The sequence below is a fragment of the Copidosoma floridanum genome, unplaced genomic scaffold, assembly GCF_036245765.1.
Source record: "Copidosoma floridanum isolate Cflo_tuat_1 unplaced genomic scaffold, Cflo_Japanese_pri ptg000021l, whole genome shotgun sequence".
Lineage (NCBI taxonomy): Eukaryota > Metazoa > Arthropoda > Insecta > Hymenoptera > Encyrtidae > Copidosoma > Copidosoma floridanum.
Genome location: NW_028321898.1, coordinates 13,059,427 through 13,085,583, shown reverse-complemented (window position 1 = coordinate 13,085,583; position 26,157 = coordinate 13,059,427). Strand labels below are relative to the sequence as shown.

Here is a 26,157-nt window from a genome sequence, read left to right as displayed (position 1 = left end):
CGAGATCCAGCAGCAGTAAGCACTCTGTGCTAGAGACTCTAGGCATGGAGGGGTAGTACACTTCTGCTGGAATTTCTTTTCATCACTAGAGTTGGTGCCGCTGGTAGGTAGTTAGGTGGTGATTTACGACAGTCAAGAAGAGCCAGTAAACAGTACACTTGTCTCTTTCTCTCGATTTTTAGACACTAGTTAGGCCGTAGAGCAAGTTGTCCCGATAATGGTTGATGAGAGCGGGTGAAAAAGAGAGTCGACATACTGAGTATTATGTGGTAGTAAATGTTGATAATTTATTGAAATCAATTAGTGCTCTAGTCACTGCCATAGCATAGGTTTCGTCGGATAAGCGAGAACGTAGCTTTGGCTTAAGACCAGGTGATTGTTGATCGGAAGGATAATTTTAAGAAGTCGCGCAGCCCTTCTCATATACTATAAGCTAATTTCTTACTTGCTATGTTCACCAGAAACTAGCAGTTGCCACTTAACGAGCAGAAGGTGATATTATGAATCCCAAAGTTTGAAATTGGAGCTGCGCGTGACATTTAAAAATCAAATGTCCGTAAAACAATTGAATTTAAAGAATAATAATTATTTTAATAATTGATAATTAATTAAATAATATCCCAGATGGTAAAAAACCTCTCAACTCTAAGCATTCAACGATAAATCACATATCTTCTCCGAGGCCTGTGCCTGGCAAACCTAACCACTATGTAAGAAAAATAAACCTTAGCAAACAAAACAGTCTCCAACGGGTAAGTATCACAAACCAACCTTTTATCTTAGATCACCAAAACGACTGAGCTCTGCAAAAAAAAAAGGTGTTTTAGACATCAACGTCTCTGGCGTAACACCAAGATATGTTGGGAAAGAGCTCTAAAGTTATCTCTAAAGTTAATAAATACAATGTTATAACGTAAGTTTAAAAATTTCACAGCATAATATATGGTGACACCTTATTTTTTTCTATTTGTCAACTATTTCTTATTTGTTTAATACTGTTTTAAACTACATTAGCTTTTTCCAAAAATCAGTTACATTTATTATTTTTTTAACTATTTCAATTGATTTTCACTTCTTCAAACAAGAAATAAGTAGGCACATAAAAAAAATTTTTTTGTATTTTAACTAGCGTTCGTATAATAGTTAAATTAGTCGGTTTGATACAAATGTAAGCATTTTTTGATTCTTTTTACTTAAAAAAAAAATTTTTTTTATAAAAGTTACACTTAACCTTTTTTGTGACTCTATAAACATGCTCTAATTATTTATATTCTTAAGAGTATAACTACTATTGTAAGACTTACGGTTTTTTTAATTTATGTACATCACTCATCAATTAAAATTTAATTTTTTTTCTTTTCTGTTTGTTTAATTAAGAAGTTACCATATTCGATTTTTAAAGCATTTTTAGTTTTTATTTAAAAAAATTTTGTAATTTATTAAAAATTTTATTATCTAGAAGTTGAATTTTTGAGCAGTTATGCCAGTAAAATTAAAACATGTACATACTTGGATATATTTTTCTCTAAAAATAAGTGAAATAATATACATATATTTATATAGTATTATTGAGACATGAGATAAAAAATATACAAGAAAAAAAATCCCTAATAAATGATTAGTGAAAATGGAAACGTTTTACAAAAATTAATGTGCAGCATTATTTCTTCTTCGTCTTTTTCTATTTACTCCTCCTGCAGGACGATTTGAAGCTTGTGCTGCCCACTGTTCGTAATAACGTTCCGCTTCTAACCATTCTTGATACTTATACCACCATTCTTCCCATTTGATGTAATCATCAAGAGAAAGATCTCGAAGGTACCCTCTGGATTTATAATAATCATACCTGACCCGAACATCATCCCAACATTCAAGACCTCTTGGACCCTGTGTTAATAATGATTCCGGATAATGCCCAGGCGGTGGTGAATCATAACCTAATCTTGCTATTCTCTCATGACCTTCAATAACTACTTTCATCGTATTGTTGCCAACTTTTGTAATACGCATATTCTCCATATCTCGGCGATCAACGCTCCATTGAGCCATTTTTCCAAACCTGAAATTTCATATAAAGTATTACATAAACTGGTTGTGACGTATAAATAATAGTTTGAGTATAAATAGTAGAATGCCTTAAATAACATCACAAAAGGCATGCATAGTTTAAATAATTTGCTTGTTATATATTTAGGTTAAACAAATACTAAACTCAATCTTTACATACATTACTTATTTTTAAACCAACACATCAATGTGCTTGTCCCGACTTTTTAATGATATTTTTTAAGTTAACTTCTTAAATTAACTACTTGAATGTCAGGGCTCACACATTCGAAATATTTTTGTTAATAAATGGTTGGATCAAATTTGTAATCGTTCATCAAAAGTTATGAATACTTTATGTACTTTTAAAATTCTAATATTCAGCAAAAATTATGACCACTAGCATCTCCATGTTTTTGAACTTTGTTAGTTTTTTTATTCACATTATCAAAGTTTTTGCAAAATCTAATTAGCATATAAGTACTTCTATATTATTATACTATGCAGCTTTTTCTTTTGATGCCTAACCAATTATAACAAAATTTATCTAAGGAGAAAGAGAAAGAAAGATATAATTTGTGTGCTTCTTTTATTAGATGACTATAATATCTCTCTTAAGCTTGACTGTTGATACGTAATTGAGGATTCACTGATGCATTTAATAAAAAGAGTTGATTTTCCAGATTTACTTGTATTTCTAGGTTTATACATAAAAATAGTTCTGTAGAAGAACATTGAAAAAGACTCGTGGTAAAATAACTTACGTAAATCAATTAGAAAGAATACGTACTCCTATCTACTACTTTTATGTGGATGTATTATTTTAAATAATAAGCACTGTTTTTTTAACATTAACAAAACTAACACAAAACAAAGTGTTAAAATTAAGAGGTTATCATAATGAAAGCTTATATGAAATTTATAAATATAGTTTTTTAGGTCATAAGTTACTCAAAGTACTTTATTTTTAACGCACAGTTTATTCAAAACTTTGTTAAAGTAAAAAATTAGGCTAAAAGATTACTCAATGATTAAGCTGACAATTTATCAGAGTAGTTATCGCAAGGTGATTTTAAACTAAGTTAAAAAGTATACTCAAAAAAGTTTGTGATTCTAAGTACCCTATAAAAATTACCTTTAATTATTACTCATGGAGAGTTTCATAATATACATGCAATGCACTAGCATAAATTTGGACGTATGTGTGCATATATCTGTATGTAGTGACATGTATATATGCATACCCAATACTGTTTTTTAACTCACGTCTTTCACCATGAGTCTCAAATGAAAAAAATCTCCTTACCCCCTCAAAGCTCACTAGCAAGTACTAAAGCAGCTTTGAGTGATTAAGAGTTACTGCACGGCTGCTCGAAAAGATTTACCCGGATCACCTAATCCTTAGCGATCGTTACTTACTCACGGCAGTGTCTAGAGCCAGTAAAAATTTTTTTGAAGGTGACTAAAGCCACTCTTAACTCCTCCACCGCATTCAAAGCCACCCACCCCAAGAGGTTCCTTTTAAGAAACTGTTACTATGATACAATAAAAAATAGAAAGAGTTTAAAATAATACAACTTCTGACATGCAAAGTCATGAAATCAATTTTAAAATGTCATTTTGTATTTTACGGTGGGATTCACCGAATAAAAACTTTAAGAAAATTTCAACTTCTCCAGTATAATATTGACTATACTACAACTATACTTTTTTTACAAATCGTTACTTCTACAGAGAGTTATAATTGATAGAAACACAAAAAATGTCCTTGTATTATTAGTTCGATAAGGTAATATTGATCTTCCGAATTAAAATAAGAAGTCAGATAACTTAACCATGAAAAATAAAGTCCTCATTTTATAAATATTAAAAAAGATTTAAAAAAGGTTCTGAATAAGCATTTCAATTCAAAATATAACAGATGGATATTTAATGTAGCTGCTCACTGAATTATTCTAATAATACAAGGTGCTTGACTGTACGGCTACTATCAAAAAACGTAACGTATGGTGAATCGAAGAAAATGCGGTAGCTTTATTATGTATACTAAAGGCATAACTTGCCATGCTCTATTCATTAATTTTGTGTCTTACCAGTATACTTATTTTCGGGTATAAAGCGCTACGAAACTTAATCATCCCTTAAAGCTTCATTGAATAACCAGTGAGCATGTGTTAAATTTAGCAACACACTCATATTTAAATCTTTACTTTTTCTAATACAGTCCTGAAAACTATGTACTATTGAGTAGAAGTCATAAGCAGATTATTAGTTATGTATTTTGAAGATTATGTAGTTGATAATGTGAGCTGTGAGTTAAAAAAAACTATTGGTAGTTTTTTTCACTTGTACTTATCAATGGTTACAACTATAAAATTTAATCATTTAAATTCGGAAAAGTATGTAGATACGGTTATAAAAACATTATTACTTCCTGAAATATGAGGCAAATGTAAACAATATTATAAAATTAACAACACACTTTTATCAACTGTACTATAATTATCGAGGTAAACGAAAAATATTCTGACGTATAAGGTAGTTAAATATTGTAATTTTAATAGTATAAGTGTGTCAATGCCAGCTTCTGCATACGTTAAAGTTTTAAGTATAAGTTAACAAAAAAATTAAAAAATAGATCTCGGCAAATTATGCCATTTGTATATAAAATAAGACTACTCTTACGTGGGAATTGTAGAGCTTGGTGGTGTAAGGGGATTGAATACACGTAGAAGAAAGTATATGTTTGTTTATTAGTGTCTCAAAGCGAGAGCAGTCGCGTGCGTGGCGTTAGGTTCGGAGGCTGATCGAAGAGAGAGAGGGCGGGAGAGCTGATAACGCTCGGGCCCGCCACCAAAAGGTGATCATCATACTCTGTATCCACTGCTCATGCGCCGTGAGAGGTGAGTCTTGGGCGCGAACTGACAAAGGCTCTAGATACTGTACGTCACACGTCCGAGGACACGCGGTCATCGTCCTCGATGGCCATACTGGTTTGTGTGTGCGAGTATATTTATGTTATGTTGTCTGTGAATTATTTGTGTATACATAATTGTTCTTGTTTGCGCAGCTCTCTTTACATTATTTTTGTATAATTATATTCTTTGTATAGTTAGTATTTATTTAATTATTCTTTTTATTTTCATTTTTATTTATTTATTTATTTAATTTTTTTTTTTTTTTTATCTGTACACATTTTATGTATAACGCTTTTTGTTGCATCGTCGATCTTAATGATCATCGCGGATTGGTTATTAACTGAGCCGGTTGTCTTCTGCCTTATGATCCTACCCGCTCGCCCAGTAGCACTTGTACCTCACGTGCATTAACCATGGCCCTCTGGGTCGACAAGTCTTGTAGTACTGAGTTGGTGTTTCCGCGGTTCCTCTTCCCTCCGCCTGTAATCATTCTCAAACCTTCAAGTATTATTGGACCCCCCCATTTTAAAAATCCAAAAGATGCGGCTGCCACTCCTAGTGCTATTTTCGTTGCCAACAATGCGTATTCCTTCCAATTTGAGAATTCCTCCTTAGTTTGTACTAACTCGTGTGCTTGTTGGAGTATATCCGCTAGCTTTGTACCTGTTTTTATCCTATCGTCAACTCCATGCTCCTGGTTATCGAGTTCCTGTAGTTCGTCTCTTTTTATCACTGCTTCTATTAATTTCAATAACATACCTCCTTCAGTCCCTTTCACCTTTTGTATTATATCCTTCAAGTTTAGATTTGCGCTTTCAAGCTTCATTATGCGATTTTCACCTTCCTCTTGTCCTGGATCTAGTCTTGTATCCGATGCTTGAGCTATACAGTCTCTTGCTAAGCTGACTATCCCAGAATTCACCACCTTCAGTGTCTTGTGTTCGGTGTTCACACTGTATGTGGACTTCGTCCTTTCTCGTGGTGGTAAAGGCATGTTGGTTTTTAGCATGGAGACGTGTCCAAAATGTGCCCTTTAAATTGGCTAATATTATCGGACATTCTTCTGGTTTCTTCACTGCAATCCCCAATATGATATGTATTTCACAGAGGTGGTCCTCTTCGACTTCCTGTGTTGGCTCCATTTGTGTGCATATTCGTGTTTTTCCTAGTCTTTTACATAGTCTTATTACCTCTTGCGGTGTTGGCGTAAATCTTCTCTCACTATTACTGCTCGCTATGTATTCGTATGTTGGCTGCTAGTATGCCACTAAATCCGTAGTATTTAAACCTTTTTGTTCCACTGGCAATGATGATATCCTAAGAAGGTCCAAATTTTCTTTCGTAACCAGTGGTATCCGTATGTAATATATTATTCTGCTGTTCAATGCCATGGTCGTTATTTCTGAGACTTCTACAATTTCTTCTTCTGTAGTTATATTTTCCCTTACTGGGAACTGTAGATCTGGTCTCAGCTGCTCTGCCAAAATTTTTGCTTCCAATTCGCTCTCAATGCCGCATCTGGTATATGTGTCGTTGCCCGACTCGCCAAGTATATTATGTCTACTGTTATTCCAAATTTTGTTATAAGTTTCTCGGCTAAGTGTTCCGATTCACCCACCATTTCTGTAACTCTGTCATAATTGCCAAAGTACTCTGCAAACATTTTTAAACCTTCCTTCGTTATTCTTCCAGCTTTATCTTTAAACGTTTTTATATCTTGAAGGTATTGTTCATGGTTTCCATATGTTATGACTCTAATTTGTTCCGTTAAGTACTTAGTTGTTTCTATTGTGTTAGTCGGGATCGCCTCTACTAGCTTTTGTATTTTCTCTTTTTTCACGTCAGTCACACCTCCCTGCAGCGCTTGCACCGTCTTGCTTTGATCACCGATCTTTTGGCCTACTACTGTTCTGTATGCCTTTTTTACCCTATCCAAGGCCCTTAAGACTTTTTCTGTCGTGTACTCTAGTTGTTCTATACATTCGTGTTCCTTTTTCACCGTCACCCTGCACTTCTATTTTGCTTGCTTTTTCGCGCCTAAAAAGGAATTTACCTCCTCGACAACGTCATTCCAATCTACATACCATATCATTTTCCAAGTTGATGCGACTGCTTGGACTGGGCCCAAGCTCTCCACCAATATTCCAGGGTTTCTTTCAATTTCCTCTACCTATCTTTTTCTGATGTCGACAAAAACTTTTTTTTAGAGTCTATCTGTCTTTTCTTGTAACATGCTGGTAAGGTCGTTAAGCTTTTTTAGATCCTTTTCTGCAAAATAGTTAGACTCTTTTTGCCTTTCTTGTCAAGGATTTTCTGATTTTGTTTCTTCCCCAGACATTCGGTCCTCCGAAGTATTACGACTTTTTGAGCTTCTCTCTTTACTGTCGTCTCTCTCTCTTTGCCATGCTCTGATTCGTTGAAGCATATTTGATTTTCTTTAAAATTATTGTGTTCAATTTCTGGTCTTTTTTCCCAATTCACTATTATATTTTCTTCAGTCTGTGTGTTTTTTACAGGAGTGACAGAAAAATTCTGTCTAATTCTGTTTAGAGTGTCGAGCTGCCTTTGTCTTTTCTTCCATTGCTTTTGTCTTGTTTGGTGGTCTATGACGACATAAGGTATGCTCGTTTTTGGTACCCCTTTCATCCACCCTTTCTATTTTTTCGTGTGTTCTAATTTATTCTTTAGTGGCCCCTGAGATAAGATTTTCTCTTTAGTTTGTTCTTTCTCCTCAGCTTCTTCCTCCGAACACAATTCCACTTCAGTCTTTTTCTTCCTAGGTTTATTATGTGATGAATCAAAGTCTGATACCACTACCATTTTCTTTAACTAACCGTAGATCCGTTTTTTTGATTTTTCCCTAATTTTTAATATACGCACTGGTGGGCCATCGCTTACAACACCCTCTTCCTTCTCTTGTTCATCTGCCATTTAATACAGTTCTACTAGCGGTAGTTCTGGGTTCTTTTCGCCCTCTTTTACGACTGGGTTTCTTGAAAGAGCATCTGGTGCGTCGTTTGAGATACCTGGGCGATAAATAATGTCGAAATCATAACCACGCATTTCTGCCTTTAATCTGTTGAACCGAATGTCAGATTTTTTGGACGTGTTAAAATGTTTTAATGGCTCGTGATTCGTAACCACCGTGAACTTCCTGCCATACAGATAAGGTCTAAACTGTTTCTTTGCAAAAACTACTGCTAGCAACTTCTCATCATTCGTTGGATATCTAAATTCACTACCCTTGAGACACCGTGACGCATATTTACACGGTCTATCCTTATCTATCTCTCCCTGACTAAGGATTGATCCGATGGTATAATTCGACGCGTCTGGTGTTACAATAAATGGTTTACTTAGATCCGGTGCTGTTAATACAGGTTTCGAACATAGCGCATCCATTAGTTTTTTAAAGGCCTCTTTCCTTTTTTGCCCCATTTAAACTTTGTATTCTTTTTTGTCATAGTAGAGAGTGGTCGCGCTATCTTTGCATAATCTTTTATGAATTTTCTGTAATATCTCGCGAATCCAATAAACTGCTTAATTTTCCTTGTATTTGTCGGTCTTGGATATTCTTTTGCAGCTTCGATCTTCTTCGGGTCCGTCTTTATCTTACCATTTCCAACCGCGTGACCAAGGACTTTTTCTTCTTTCTTCAAAAATTGACACTTTTTTGGCTCTATGGTCATGTTTGCTTTTGCTAGTCTTTCTATCAATTTTTTGAAGCGTTTCTCGTGTCTTTCGGGAGTTGCTGCGAACACCATGATGTCGTCCATGTATACTTTAATTTCTCGCCCTTGTAGATCGGCTAGAGCTAACGTTGTCGCCCTTAGGAATATATTTGGTGACTCTGAGCACCCCATTGGCATACGTTTATATTGATAGTGCCCGTCGGGTGCCGAGAATGCAGTTTAATGCGCGTCCTCATCTTGGATTTCAATTTGGTGGAATCCACTCTTCAAATCAACAACTGTGATGTACTTAGCAGCCACTAAGTGCTCCAATATGTCGCTTTGAAAGGGTAGTGGGTAACAGCTTCCAACATTTATTTTGTTTAGCTGTTTAAAATCCGTGACCAGTCACCACCTTTTCTTGCCGTTTTGTCCAGGCGGTTTAGGCACTATCCATATATTTCAGTTATATGGGGACGTTGACGGTTCTATTATATCCAAATCCATCAATTTTTTAATTTCTCTCCTGATGTTTTCCTTCACCGCAGGCGGGTATCTATATCTTCTGACCACTACTAGCTTATTTGTTGTATCCTCTATTTTGTGTTTAATTTAATGAGTTGTTTTTAACCGTTACCCATCAAACCCAAACACTAACGGATTTATCGATATTAATTTTTTTACGTGTTGTAACTCTTCTTTGTGACAGCCCTCAGTGTCGATTAGTGTCATAATTTTTTCAATTCTTTCCTCGACACTTCTTATATCACAGTCTTTTTTCGCGTGCGAGTCGATTTCTTTACCTCCATCTACGCTTTTATATCTCAATCTGTATTTTTTTTCTATTTCTACTTCTTCCAATTTGTCTTCCTCAAGCAAGCCCACAAATGCAGTCTCTTCTTCTCTGGCGCCGTCTCTTAAGTTGCCAGTTATTTCCCTTTTTTTCACTTCTTCGCATTTTATTAGATTTACTTCCGGTACTGTGATTCTCCTTTTTTTGTTTGAAAAATTCACGATTTCGCATATATTTTACCTTTATTATGAGTGCCGTAAAAGTCTCCAAAATGCACATGTTATCCCACATCTTGAAGTGGCACAAATTAAACTTGAATCTTTCCGAATTCTTTTTGGACTCTTGCATATATATAACCTACCTGGATCTTGCTCCTATCTCAAAATATTCTGCCGTCTTCAGTGGGGTTTCCACACCACCTAGGCTAAGTGTATTTGTTTTTGCGCTCACATCGCCATTGTATTTTTTAAACATATCCCATCCAAGGATTCCTTCTACTTTGAGCGGAAAATACTGCGGGACTACATGGAAAGTGCACTTTATGCCGTGGATCATTGTGCCAACCGTGCCTTTTGTTTCACGTTCTCCATGAGTTACTCCAATTATTTTTACGTTTACATTCTCATCCAATGGCTAATTTTCTTTTATATAATCTTTTTTTAGTATCGAGATCCCAGCACATGTGTCAGCATAAAAATCTGATCTTTCATTTCGGAAATCCTCACTCTCCAGCGTTACTGTTGGCGATCTGCGTCCTACTGCTGCATAATTAATTAGTACCGTCGTGACTTCTTTCTTGTCCTTTTTTTCCATCGATATATTTTTATCTTTTAGATTTTTTTTTAAATTTGGCTCGATTTGTTGACGAGTATTAATTTTGTTTTTGTTTATCTCCTTTCCCCACACCTCCGACTGTATGGGTTTTTCTTCTTTCTCTTTAATTTTTCCATCGTTTACTTTTGGTTCTTTACAATACGTAGCCACTTTTTCCCGATGCTCGATGTTGGAGGAGTACTTCGAGCATCGTTCTAAAAATTCGGCTTCTGTTTACTAGAGATATCACCCCATCTAGGTTCAGCCTTCCTTGCGTCTTGTGTCATGTTTGTGTTTCTAGGCTCATAACGCTCGTTACTTTTCCAATCATAATTATTTCGGCCATCATCCCTACCACTGCCTCTTTGGCCGTAATTTCTGCCATTCGGCTCATAATATCTATTATTAATATTGTTATTGTTGTTATTATTTTCGCGATAAGCATACCCTTTTTCAAAATCTCGTCCATATCTGCCATAGTTGTATTGATTATCTGCCTGAGCCGTATTATTATGTCTGTAGTCTCTGGATCTTCTTTCACTGTCATTATATAGTCTTTCACCTCTTTTTTCTTCACCCCTATCCTGGTACCTTGTATAGTACGGTGCTCTGGTCTCCTCACCGCGACCTTTCTTCACAAGCAGCCCCTTTTCTATGTCATGCCACAATGAACGACACTCTTCTGCTTTGTGCCCGATTCGGCCACAATAGTTACACTTGTTTACCTCGTCTTTCCTTTTGTTAGATTTTTTTTTCCATCTCTCATATTTATTGCTATCCACTCGAGGTGACTTCATAGCCATCATATCCTCGACTTTCAATGCCAATGTAATGGCCTTTGTTAGCGTTATGGGCCTATGCATTGAAGCTTCGTGGTTGTACGGGGGATTAAGGCCTAATATATATTGAGTCACTACTTCTTTTTGAGTATTTTTCTTAAATTCCTGCCTTAACATTTCAGAAACTTCAAGGTTTGCTTCTTGAAGTCTCATAGCCCTGTTAAACAACTGTTGCATGCGATCTGAGTATTTTTCAACAGATTCCCTATCCCTTTGCCCTTCCGACCTAATTTTTGCTATAACTGTCTCTGTGCTACTGATGGCCCCGTACCTTTCTGTAACCTCCTCGAGAAATTGTTCAATAGACTCAAACTGTGTGATTCTATCGTTTAAATTTGCTTCCGCTCGACCTTTTAGCCTGCTGGACAGCGTTGCCAAAAAATATAGGACGTCTCTGTCATCCACCTGCCGGCCTATTGCCCTTACTACCCTTGTAAATGCTGTTCGATTTATTGGGTCTCCTGTAAATATTGTTATTGTGGGGATTATTGTGCTCAATTCTGTAATTGAGTAATTTACATTCCTCTCATATTCCCGGTGATGCGACGATCTGTGTGTAGGTCAACCTGTTGTTTGCTCCCACCTCTCCTGGTTATTTTTAAAATTTTTGAACTCCCGCATCGGTCTAACTTTCCTTCTATCTCTGTTGTGAAATTCTCTTTTATTTTCTTCCCCTTCCCTTTCTGGCCATCTCCAGAGCAACTCTATCTCCCTTCTCCAATTGCCAAGCTGATTTCTAGCAGGCCCCCTATCTGACTTATCCCCTTTCTCTCCACTATCATCACTACGCAGGGGCTCTACATATGATTCTGAGGCTTCGTTACCTCTAATTATTTGCTTAGGACCCTCTTTTTTCTTATCTTTTAGCACGACCGATTTGATGCCCTTAAAAATTTTTCTAATAAAGTAACTTGTTTTTTTGTTCGACTTTTCTAATTCTTTGACCACCTCGGGATCGTGGCAAAATTGTAACCATAAACTGTCATCTGTTACGACCTCCGCGTCTGCTAAGCGGAGCGCCCACCGCCCCACCTACAACGTTATCAATTTTTCCCGACTGCATTTTGTTTTATTTAGCTTGGTTGTTTTTTTTTGTTGTTTTTTTTTTTGTTTGTTTGGTTGCATTTGTTTGTTATGGGCCTATTTGATAAAACTTGTTGCCCAGCAGTAATATTATTTACCGTTTACATAAATTTTATCTACCTGGACAGTATTGTAAGCAGTACGATCCAAAGCATTTCCGAGTCCGTAAACAAAGTGTCCAAAGAAAAATATTGCTACCAGAGGGTGCGTGGTCTGGTGTAGTTTCATGTTTTGGCTCTCCCTTGTCTTATTTCCTAACGGTGCCGGCCTCCTGTATGGCTGCTGTGCGCCCACGCTGGTACTTGACACCTTCTCGTTTCTCACGTGTCTTGCCGCGCGTGTCTTCTTAACACTGTATTTTTTCTTTTCTTGTTATAATTCACTGTTTTTTCTTTTAAATTTTTTTTTTCTAATTTTACTTTTCTTTTTACGATAATTCTTTTTATTTTCACTTTCACTGTACTGTGGGTGCTTCCCAACGACGAAATAAAACAAAAACAAATTTTCTATCACTTTGTCGTATACAATTCGCCACTCGTCGAGATCCAAAAATTGGGGGTTGGGTTATCTACAACCTCCTGTTACGTGGGAATTGTGAAGCTTGGGGGTGTAAGGGGATTGAATACACGTGGAAGAAAGTATATGTCCGTTTATTAGTGTCTCAAAGCGAGAGCAGTAGCATACTTTGTATCCGCTGCTCATGCGCCGTGAAAGGTGAGTCTTGGGCGCGAACTTACAAAGGCTCTAGATACTGTACGTCACACTACCACGTATGCTTTGATTTAACATACGTTATATTTTTTTGCAGCATTCATAAAACAGAGCACCTCATATCATTGGCATAATACAGTGAGCAACTACATTAAACATTTACCTATAGTATTTTGACTTTTAACGCTTACGCAAAAGCTATGTTATTTTTTTATTGTGTAATAGTAACAGTTGATACGAAAAGCTGTTGAATAAGATATTTAAAAAGACTTCTTGATTTTATATTATAAATTTGTAAACGATTTATAATCAATTTAATGATCTATTTCATATTATGACAAGTATAAATGCTTAGATATAATTATTATTTCTATTAAAAGCCGGTATTAAAAGGCAACACAAGTGTGCAGAAAGGAAAAACGTACAATTAAACTAAGAAATATTATTCAACCTTTCTTTTTTAATGTAAACTTGATCATAACATTGAATTCGTTATTATTATTGATTACTATTAATTAGAAAAAATAGTTGACGTGTAACTAATTGTGACATATTCAACTTGCCTAACCTTTTACTTCTGTTGAAAGTAGTTTTTAAGAGGACATCGCAACTTTTACAGCAGAAAAGTAAAAAGGCAAACGCAGTGTATATAAGCTAGTTAGAAACCATTTTTCCATGGAAGCTTTAAAGTAATTTTGACTTTTCGATTTGTTGTACTAATGCGCATATCATTAACACCTTTTATTTCAATTATCATTCACAGCAGTCAAATGATTCATGTGCTGGTCCTCAGGGACCCCGAGTCCTTTTTAGGACTCGAGAGCATCAGCACCTCTAGCAAATGGAGGCGAGCTAGCTCGTTAATGCTGTGAGACGCGATGGTCTCCCGATGCTCTACCCTGAAGTAATGCTAACGCGGCTCCAGGGTGGATCAAAAGCCACGCGGCATGAGGGGGGGGGGTGTTAGTGGGTATGGGTGGTCTAATAAAAAAATCCACCGAGTCCCACACTACCGCTGTCTCTGCGTTGTTCCTCAATGCTTTTCCTCCCCTCCAAAAAAAAAAAAAAAAAAAAAAAAAAAAAAAAAAAAAAAAAAAAAAAAAAAAACTAACTAAAAAAAACACTACCAACACAACTACTATAACCACTACCACTACTACAACTACTTCTTTTATTACTACTACCACTGTCACCCTTCCTCTACGGTATGCATAAACTTGTCGAAGACCGTACTACTTGCAGTTTAGGTCAGGTGAGGGGGCTTTAAACTAACTGCATACCACACCCCTGTCGTATGTAGAAGTAAGCCGCGGTTATAACATTCTTTTTTGGTACAGGCGTTACTTCCTCACTGTAGTAACACAGGCAAACAAACGAGTGGCTTTGGGTTGCGAGTGGCGTAGGACACTCAGCCTTTCAAGCTTGGGCAGCAACATAAGCCAGGAAAACAACTGTAGTGTTGTCAACAACCAGACGCATAGCGATTTTGCTTACATGAAACCAAAGCGCGCAGAACTCAAGTGAAAACGGAAAGAAGAGACTCAGCAAGTTTAATCTGCAACAAAGGAGATTGAGAAAGCACTCGAAGCTATCAATCAGAAGTATAATAACACTGTTAAGGTTATCAAGAATAGTCTTAAAGCTGCTCTTAGGCACCTTGAATTAACAGAATTGATTAGAAATGAGAATCTTAATGCTAAAGAGATGCACTATCAATTTTGGAAAAAAAACTTTGAATCCTTAAAGTATCGGGAACAGAAAATGGATAATTTTCGACGGCACATCCAAAAGAAAACACTGAAGACTGCACTCAAAGAAATAAAACGAGCTCAGAGGATTAGAAATCTTTTAGAAAGCCTTGAAATAACAAAAAGTACTGCAACGACTAAAAGGAAGAAGTTTAGTGAGGGCATACCAAAACAGGGCATTTACAACAGTACGAGAAAATATAAAAAATCTTTAAAAACGACAACAAAGGAACGGGTAAAGGTAGGTGGAAAAAATACTGTAAAAGCCTTTTAGGTTTGAAGCGTCCCGTCTTTATTGGGATCAATCATTGTTTTTCATCGATAGTCAATCACGTCGGCTATACTCGTGAGTCACGGGTATCGTAAGTAGTTCAGAATTGGATTGCCCAGCGCCCGAGACACACGTTCTCAAAGGGCCCTTTGGCTTGTGCGCTCCTCGTTTCTATTTGCCAAGATTTTGCAACTCGCGCCTGTGGTGTTATTCGCACCAGCTCTCAAAACGCTGCATCCACCGAGTTCAGTTATATACGACAAGAATAAATAAAGTGCAAACCTATTCAGATAACTCGTGTTTGTGTGCCAGTGATTTGCCAAACCACTAACTCCTGCCTTCTGCCTGGTGCTCGGCCCAGCGAGCTCAAACATTACGCTTTACCAAGCTGCGATTCTAAATGGCATGAACAAATACCTATTTCGGAGTACTAAAGTCAATAAAAGAAAGTTTTAACTTCGACAAAACGGGAACAATTGTGAAAAGTGTCGTAGCCACAAAAAAAGGAGATTTTTTCTTGAAAGCCAAATGAATAAAAGATGAAAAAAGTCAGTGGTTAGCCAAAAAAAGTGGTAACAACTGGACTTCTGGACAACTGGACTAGATTTTAAGGTTCAGCTCCTAAAAGCAAAGGCTAAGAGACAAATAATGGCGCTCTTGATGCTTGACGAAACAGTCACCAAGGAATTCGAACACACAGGCCGGATTAAGATCGACATCGTTTCATGCCATGTTAAAAAAAGGCTGGTTGTGACAAGGTTTTTCAAATGTCTAGGGTAGGGTCACGTATCGCATGACTGTATAGAAGAAGACCGATCGAAGCTATGCTTTCAATGCAGAAATTGCAACCACTGTATAAAAATGCAGTAATACAGCACGGTGCTTCCTTCGCAAGACAGGAGACACGAAACACGAAGCCGGCATTGGAAACTACTCAATATTTACGGTTTACCATCTGGGAGAACATCAAAAGAGCAGCTGAAAATGCCACTAAAGCCTTCAGGGCACTTTCATGTTTAATGCTAAACGATGAGGGCCCGCGAGAAGCCAAAAGACGGCTTCTTGCATCGGTCTTTAACTCAAACCTGCTGTACGATACGCTTGCGAGAAGGGGTATTCGAGAGCGCCTCACTTCGGTGCAGCGCATTGGATTCCTAAGAATCGCGTGCGCCTATCGCACGATCTCCTCCATTACGGCTATAGTGATAGCACTAACGATTCCCGTCGTGTTGCTTGCGCTGGAGCAGCGAAGAAAGTTCCTGGGCTCTAGCGACGAAAGTGATAGAAACTTTGACGACGTGGCAACAGGAGTGGGATTGGGCTGGTGTGGGTAGATAGACCCACCGGTTCAGAAGGTTTGGGAGTATAATTCAGAGAGGTAAGGAACAGTGAGTCTTCCCTTCCTGCGCAGATGTTCCCCCTTAACACGTACCTTCTCTTTCACTCTACAAACTTCAAATTGTACGACTGTAATTGATTATATTTTTAAAAAATGCCGGGCGAGTCGTGATTTTTTTTGTTGAGCATCTTCGTTTTATACTTAAGTATCTATAGAAACGTTTCTATTTGATTAAACACATTTATAATGTGACCTAATTTTTAATCAAAAGGCAACTTAACATTGTTCTCTCATAAAAGACTGTGTTTAACTGTCAATATTCAATCATTGTTTTCTCGAAAATCTCCCCTGGTGATTTGGATCTCCTCAAATACAGCATACATTTTTTTGGCACGATTCTACATTTTGAACTTTTCTTCCAAACCTCCTTAATACCACGGCTGGGACCATAGTATGCTAACACAATTCTCGGGTGGAACTGAAGTCACGTGACATAGGGAGTTCATTTAAAGAAAACAAAAAAAAAGGTACCATGTATAACAGTAACTCTAATCATTTTATATTTTTTTCCACATCAAAAAGAAAAGAGCCTTTTTCAACAAAAATATATGTACATACGGAGAGACTAAATAATTCGATGAAGAACTAGTAAGTAGGTACGTAAGAAGATAATGCGTTGAATAAATAAAGGCGTACAAAATACATATACTTGTATGTATGTATTTAAGTTTTTATGTATGCACGTAATAGAAAAAAAATTTGTAATTATGTTGTGTAAAGGATTCTACGTGACATTAGATAGAGTGGTAAAAAACGAAAAGAAAAAAGATATATAAATGTACAAAACAATTATTAAAGTTAAAATGGGGCGGAAAACTAATATATATATACGTATCTATATATATGCATACGCAATGAAAGTTAAGTAAGGATAAGAGCAATAAATAATTATTAAATAACTATAAATAGAGTTTGAGATCTCCAAGGGCATATCTATTAAGTTGTTATGTCAAACGGAAGAGCGTAAACACACACACACACACACACACACACACACACACACGCACTAGTAGGGTTACGCACGCCAACCCCCAAGAAATGTTTAAGACTTAATTTCGATAAATTCATATGATTCAAATTGAATATCTACAAAATAATGGACTTGTTAGACAAATAATCAATAGTTACTCAGTTTGTTTACTTTTCTTAATGCTGTTTCTAATACTCCAATATACTTAAAATATACATACAACATATAGTTTCGTATCACAATATTTGATTATATGATAAATACAACTTATATGTGGAATTAAAGTATTCAGAGATGGAAATTTTATTATAAAGGCTATTTGTACAAATAATGAAAAATGAAAAATGTGCATTTTTGTATAATTACAATATTTAAAAATATTAAGTAATTAATACTTAATATTATTATTACATAGCACCGATATTCTATTTGGCACAAAAAGTAAAACTCTTATGATAATGAAATCGGCGTTTGAAAATATACGACGATTTTTGTAATTATAAGATTTCTAGTACAAAATTTAAGGCTGTCCTGTTCCTAAATTTTGTAAAATCAATTTTTTACCAAAATTGAAGGTTTTCAAGACGAATGTTAAAGTTATAATGTGCATAAAAATTTTGTTAAGTGAGCATTTCTATTTTTTTTTAATGCAAGAGTTTGGAAATACAGTGCCTTAATATATAAGATTCTTTTGTTTTTACTTGTTAAAAGTCTAAATTTTAAAATGTATTCTTTGTATTTAAAAAACTTAATTTCTTAGAGAAAAATAAAAAATTATAAGGAGTAAACTTTGACATACAAACAATAAAATTATTGAGGATCAAAAATCTCTTGCCATATAACGTTTTAAATGCTATCTCGGTTCTCCGAATCATTTTATATAAATATATTCTCAGGATTTTCACATCTTCATACTAATACGTATAGTTGACCTAGAAAAAACAAAAGTCTTTTGTAGTAAGATCTTAATTTATTAAGACTTTAACCTTGCGACTTATTAATTGTATGAAAAAAGCTAAAACTGTTGAAAACTGTTTTCTGTATATAATAAACGGTCAAGATAAATTATTACTGGTATTTGACGTGATTCTTGGAATATAAACTTTAAAACTAGACTTTTACCAGTTATTATTTCTGCTTCTAAATTACATTTACATAATTATGTTATATGTTGTCTAGTGTCATTGCACAACCCATTGAATATACTCAAGTTTCTTATCAACAAAACAATAGCATCTACTTTAAAATTTAAGACACGTGGCTGTTATCCTTTATGTATATTTTTTAAAGATTCTATAAGAAAATTTATGTTCATATTTTCATTAGTGCGATCACTACCTTTATATTTTCATAATCTATGCTGTAATAAGTATGTTCTTTTTCTTTAATATAATTCAAAATTTTATTATTTAAAATGTACGAAAGTTCGTTATAAGTTGCTGGAATAACTTTGTTTAGGCAGCTATTTATACCATCTCCATGAAATTGTTGACAAACATCTTCAGTTTTTCATCCCTGCGAAATTTTAAAAGACTTTATTCTTCCATTTTCCACGTCTATTATCAATAATAAAAATTTCAAATCTGTACGCTGCATATTACTTTTCAATTTCATAATTTTGAAATGTTTCCATAAAAATGAATACTTTAAAATTTGACTAATTTTAAAACTTTTACACTCACGCTTTATCACTGGAAGTATTGGTCTCAAATCGCCTCTTTAAATAAATAGTTTTTCACCAAATACAATATTGTTATCACATAAATCTTTTAAAGTTCTATGCACTATTTCCAAAGCTTTTTTAGAGATCACTGAAGCTTCGTCCCAAATAATTACATTTACTTTTCGTTATTTTTTTTATCAGCTTTATATCCTAAAAAATAACTTCCAATGTTATTTAAATCTAATAATCAAAATGTTTTATGACTTGTCATTCCTCTAGGTAATAAAATTAAAACAGTTTCTGTTCGAGCCAAAGATATAACCTTTTTCTTTTTAAACAAAAAATGAAATATTAATGTTTCGTATAAAAATGTTTTTACATAACCTTTTGGACCTTTAATAAAATATAATTTTGTATCACTGTAAATAATTTTGTTAAAAATTTTTTTTCATCACTATTAAGGTTAACAAATAAATCCTTAACATTTGTTTCTTAATCAATCACAGTTTCATTGTCCTCAATATTTTCAGATTTTACTGTTTCATTTGGTTCTGGTAGTCCATACTCTTTACATGATTTTTCTTCAAGATTAAAGATTTCATTCAAATGTAATAAAGCGTTTTTTTGTTAATTGTCTTTTGAATCTTCGATAAAAATTTTTTCATAGTGAATCCCAAAAAGATTTACCACAAACGTCTTTAGAAATTAAAAACCATGCGAAAAATTGTCTCAGTTGATATGGCAGCATAACGTTAAAAGCTTCTTTAATTATTTTATATATTTTAGAGTCGTCTTCAACTTAACCTAAAGCAATAGCAGTATCTCTAAACGTACTGTAAAATATGTTATCAACTGTTTTCACACTTTAGAAGGATTCAGCTCCACTCACCCGATTTGCAATTAATTTGAAAAAAAAAACGCTCAGAGTCTGTAGGTGATACTATATTTAGTCGCTTCATTATTAAATTATGTCTAACTCTTTCTCTTCTAACCCAACTTTTTACCGTTAAATTGAAACAGTAATATTCTGAAATATTCACGTATCTAATTTTTTTGCGAAACTATATATTTTATTTTATTTAAACCAAGCCGTTAATGCTGTTTCGGAGTTTTCTACAGCTTTAAACATATTATTTAGAAAAAAAACTAAATTTTGTTTATTTTCAATATCACTAGTAAATTAAATACAGAATGACTACGTCTACACAAAGAGAAATCTTGCAATCGCCATGTTGCTTCCATGGGACTTAAATAGCGGCCATCTACATACTCTGATATTTCATCAAAAATTTCTATATCGTCATTTTTATCACTCGTATCTGTTTTCGTTATTTTACGTGATGCTTAATCTTCTTACACCAGCTAATGCTTATGCTTGCATAGCTGATGCTTAATATACTTACTTTATTAGTTGCACAATACTCAACATTAATGTGGCGATTATATTTGGTTAACAAAAACGTATTGTATAGTACTACCATTGAATTATCAACTAAAATTTTTTTATTACTATTTTTGATTTTAAATATGTGATAATCACATCTATTGTCACTTTTCTTTGTAATTTAGGTATCCATTTCCATAAAAACAATATCAATAGAAAATTTTTTTTGAAACTTTTTTATAAAAATTTTTTGATAACTGGTAAGACATGGACTATTTTTACCATGAGGTCTATGAAGCATGTCTTTATAACTCATTTTTGTATTTGTGAATAAAGTGGAATTTCCGCTGAAATACATTCATTTATGTCGATAGTAGTCAATAATTTATTGTTTGTGTGCAATGTTACAACAATATGAAAATGAGGTAATCCTCTTTTTTCAAGTTCAATGGCATAAACGTAAGTAATAACTTTTCCGAAAATATTGTGTTTAGTTATACTGTCTAAAATTAATTTCGATTTTGTATGAAGTAATCTAATAGTTACATTCGGTATATTATTCGGAATGGTACCTTCGAGAAAGTTTTTTATAATTTGCTTTATTTCTAACCATTTACGGTTACATGTAATGGTAATAAAAAAATCAGGTCGTCTAAACTTTTGCATTATTACCATTGCAGCTTGACAATGTTCGTCTATTGCTTTCTGTCATAATATATGCATGCAAAAAAAATTGTTGCGTTAATCTTTTAGCATAGAGTATGGGACTACAAATTTTACTATTTGGTCGATAGAAAGTTGGAAATAAGTAATATTGAAGCCATGTAAGATTTGGATCACGAAAAATTACGTGGAGGAGCTGTGAGGTGTTGGATAAAAACTGCGATGTATTGTAATAAGGGAGAAAATGACGGGTTTTTACCTTATTTTATGGGGGGGGGGGCAGTGGAGGGCGCTAGGGTGTGTTTGGGGGGTTGTATGGAATTCCCCACCGAGATAACTATAGTGTGTGTGTGTGTGTGTGTGTGTGTGTGTGTGTGTGTGTGTGAGAAGCCGCGGCTTATTAGTAGAAGAAAGGAGCATGAGTGGAGAAAGAAGGGGCATAAAAAGGACCGCAGCAGTGTTCACAGGGCTCCAGAACAAGGAAACCAAAAGGAGAGTGATCATTATAAGTAACTCGAGACTGCCAAGCACCTTTTCGTAAGGAAATACAACAATAAAATAATGGATCGAGTGTAAATGTCTTGTTGTTATCAAGCAATTTAAGCCATTAGAATCTAGGTGGATTTTTCCTAGAATTGAATTATTTAAAAAACTTATGACAAATAAAGTTATCAAAGTTATCAAAGCAGAAAAATTTATCCCAAACATTGTGGAGGTGTGGGCAGAGGATAGGGAAGTTGCTTACTCAATCATCGTATAAATTTATGAAACTCCTGATTCAACTCCACTTGCGTCTTTGAGTTTAATTATTACATATGAAAACAATTATTTGTATGGGTTGAGGCATATACTTTCATTTATTTTATCAGTGCTTTGTCATACAAAACGACCTTATTAAGAACTATAAATAACATACTAACTATTACAAAAGCTGTCAAATAACAGAAAAACAGTTAATTATAATTTTTCAACTACTTCTCAATTATTTATGTAAAAAAATAGACCGCATTTTAAATAATATGTATTAACAGCAAACCCCATATTATGTACCCCATTTTTACTTTTAAAAAACTTTACTTTCCTTAAACATATAACACTTTTTTACTTTCGGCTAAATACTTTTTCGCCTGCTTGCTGTTTATTGATGTTGGAGACGTAAAAAACGTAAATATTAGATTAAGTAAAAATGATAAATGATCCTAATATATTCTTTCTAAATTATATTTGAGTATTTTGATAAGCTTTAGATTAATTTCAATTTTTACCTTTCAGATAGAGTCATTCTTGGAGGGGGTGCGTGGGAGGCAGTAGAAGAGCTGTCACTATCATCACTTGCGGAAGATTCTGCAGGTGGATGAATGACTGTCATGTCTGGATGACTTGGATGTACCTTCTCAACTTTAATATGCTTATTTATCTGTAAAAGAATTTAAAGGATTATTTGTTTCAATTATTATATAATATTTGATAAGTACTGTGAAATTAAACTGCGAGATTTAAAAAGTATTGTTCTCATTATGTATGAGGAGCTTATAGTAATTTATTTAAACTGTGATACAACTTCTACATAGTACTATGTAAATAATCATTTGAGGTAGAAAAAGTAAAATTAACAGAAATTAAATTTTATTTACTACTACTTTATTTTTTCACCTTAAGCTCGATATAATAGGTATGTCACTCTAATGCTTGTAAATAAGTTAGAAATTCAGTATGGCTCTAATAGGTATACAAGCAATATTGATATTTTATTTACCTCGGATAACAGTTTTACTACTGAAGAAAGTTTGGTATAAGACGCTGAATTATCTACTACAAAAAAAGATTTCAACATCTTATTTACATACATCTAAAGATTTATTCTTGTTTGTGTAATAGTCTTCTAGCTAAAAAAGTTTTAGGGAATCGTGGGTGTAGATATCATGGAAAAATATCGAGATAGGTTTCTTAATTTTTTTTTATAGAATGAGTACTTCTAATACAACTTTTACAATGACTATTTTTTTTTTTTTTTTTTTTATAGAATGAGTACTTCTAATAGAATTTTTACAATTACTATATTTTTTTTATAATATTGGATTTATTAAAAATTTTCTTTTTTAGGAAAGCCAACACTTTGGTAATCTCGACGGTTAAGTCACCATTAGATATAAAAAACGTCGGTATGGAGAGTTAAATGATTTATGAAAGAGATCCTTTTCTTAAACCTAATAACGGCCGACGTGGGGTTGAGACGATACTACGTCCTATAAGTAGTACTTAGTAGCACAAATAATTAAGTTATCTGTGACCGTAAAAACTTTGGGCCATACGGAATACTTCGCACTATAAAATTATCTACACGAACTCTTTAACTCTGCTTCATTTGTTGCTTTGCTCCAAAAACTTGCGCCTAGTGCCTAAGAAGGGATTCGGTCTGAAGATGAGTATCTCCTAAAGGGAAACGGCCTCTGCACTTAAGTTGATAAGTTCTCAACTCTTAAAAAAAACAAGCAATGGCCTAACGCGAATTACTCTCGTAATTTGTTAGCCCGCAGTTTGCACAGGCACACTAAGAAGGCAACATGAAAAGTCCTAAACTCTGTTGTCTATAATAGAAATCAAAAATTCAGGAAAAAATACATTATGTAGTTCTGTTTGGTTTTTGATTTGAGATTAAAAAATAATTTTATCAGTTAACATAAGTGCTTGGAAAAACTTATAGTTAACCGGGAAGTATCTGTACATTTGTGACAACGATTTAAATGATAATTACACTCAGATTATTACAAAAATACAGGAGTTTTCACTGAAATCCACTACATAGTGTTATTAGCTCCTCAAAAACTATACTGATGATTTGAAAATATACCTAGCACGATATGTGCTTTGTTTCTAGAGTTATAAGTAATCATTTAAACACAAAACTAAGCAGTAACTCCTTAAAAATAGCTTTTAACAAAACTAAAATGTTAAGTAAGTTTGATGTATTTAGTTAATATTTTGTAAGAAATTTCTGAACCTTTATACACACTGTCAATGAATAGTATTCTTCGTAATGAATCTGTAGTCTCGAAAAGTTCTGAAATCACAATATAAAAACAGTTAAGTTTTTTGTTTGTGCAGCATACATTTTGTATGACATTCGTAGTATAACACTGTTTTGTACTCGTACTTTAACAAAATCAAACTAAGTAATATCAAAGCAATAATATAAAAAATAAAGTAATGATATGGAATGATATTGGTATAATTTATCATGGATAAATTAGGAATCATTTAACCATAACTTAACATTTTTCAAGTTTTGATCTTATTATTTTTCAATAGTTATAGAAAACGCGATGAATATACAAAAGTGTTATTATAAAAACTTAGGTACTCATTTTTTTCCAGTTTACTGTTCTGGTTTAACATTGTAAGTGGTAGTTAAATGATCTGTAATCATTTTACTTCGAACTTAACGAATCTTTTGAATTAACTTTACTGTCAATTTGAAGTTTGAATTTATCTTTTAAAATTATGGACCTTTAAATAAAGTGTAAAATATTTTTATTAGAGAGATTGAATGAATATTAACATTACATGAACCTTTAGGTATTTAATAATCTGTGACCAGTACTTGTGTGTTTCTTTTTTTAATTGGTTTACAGTTTCATTATTTACAAAAAATGGAGCTTTAAAGACTCAGTAGGTAATAAGCTAGCTAGCCTCTGAAACTACCTATATCAAGCTAGCATAACTAAGTCAGCACGACACAATGGTACTTAATATATAACTTGCCGCTAATTTGTGACGTTAACACTAAACTTGCCACTGCACCCAGAAGCCGAAAAATCAGTTGCGTGTCACTTTGATATCAAGTTAGCACCACCACTAGTGTTATCTCGGGATTCTGACAACTTGAAAATACAATTCCAACAGGATAATTTGCCGCTAATTTTCCGCTGAACCATGAGCTAGTTGCCAATTTTACCGCTGCACCCAGAAGCCGGAAAATCAGTTGCATGTCAGCTTGATATCAAACTAGCACCACTACTAGTGTTATCCCGGGATCCTGACAACTGGGAAATACAATTTTAACGGAATAATTTGCCGCTAATTGCCACTAAACCGTTAACAGCTGCTAATTTCACCGCTGCACCCAGAAGCCGGGGAATCAGTTGCGTTTCAGCTTGAAATCAAGCTAGCACCACCACCGGTCTCGGCTTCCCTACAACTTAGAGACATAATTCTAACGGGATAATTTGCCGCTAATTTGCCACTGAATTGTTAGCTAACTACAGATTTTACCGAGGCATCTAGACGCAAGTTGCGTGTCAGCTTGATATCAAGATAGCGCCGCCACTGTTGTTATCTCGGTTTCCTCACAACTTAGAAACATAATTCTAACGGGATGATTTTCTGCTAATTTGCCGCTGAATCGTTAGCTAACTGACGACTTTTTTGCTGCACCCAAAAGCAGAGGAATCGGTTGCGTGATAGCCTAATACCTAACTAGCGCATTTACAATCAAAGTCTGGGGGTGCTAATATTTTGGAAGATATACCAAAATTAAATCATGCTATAAATTTTTTAGTCTTGGTCGTATTGCGTTAGAAAACGTATGGCAAAACAATTATAATATTTTGCCTTTAAAAGCTATCTGTTTTTTCTTTAACTTGCCACTTATTCGTTATGCTGAAATTGAATTTGCTGATCTTACACTAAAATTATTTTGACACTAAAAATTTTTTTCTCGTGCTTTTGGCAAAAGTAAATTAGGTTACACAGACATTTTTAACGTCACATTTTTATTATTATAAGTCTATGAAAAATTAAGTGCAATCATGATAATAATTGATTCTGCTGCGATAAATTTTATAGTAATGTAAGCGCTATTCAGTTTGTTTGATTAATAAAGAAAAAGTTAGTTAAGTCCTCACTTGCTACTGTTACGTGGGATTCAAAAGGCCTAGGGTGCTTAATAACAAAACAGCAGTTAAACTTAGTTAATCACTTTATTACTATCCCTTGAGAGAAGGCGCTCGGCGTTTTTGGAGTTTATTTTTGGAAGCCCCCTAAAACTTCAATTTTCTATCACATTTTATTTCGATTGAGTTTAGAAGATAACGCGCACCTCTATCTAATTTGGATCATTTGAAACACTGTAAGTATAACAACTAAACTGTACCTGTCGAGGTTGATGATAGCTGAGCTATCTAAA

The 26,157-nt window shown here is 34.3% G+C and overlaps 1 protein-coding gene across 3 annotated transcripts in view; it reads right to left on the bottom strand.

The window, feature by feature from the left end:
• Positions 1 to 1,435: 1,435 nt before the first annotated feature.
• LOC106642439 (uncharacterized) overlaps positions 1,436 to 26,157 on the bottom strand; it is a 221,915-nt gene continuing 197,193 nt past the window's right edge. For all 3 annotated transcript variants that reach the window (XM_089594652.1, XM_089594653.1, XM_089594654.1), the window contains 2 exons: positions 22,238 to 22,389; positions 1,436 to 2,059 (listed from right to left, as the gene is read on the bottom strand). In XM_089594652.1, coding sequence (XP_089450778.1) covers positions 1,648 to 2,059; positions 22,238 to 22,389 — 564 coding nt within the window. In that variant the 3' untranslated portion in view covers positions 1,436 to 1,647. The remainder of the gene's footprint in view (positions 2,060 to 22,237; positions 22,390 to 26,157) is intronic.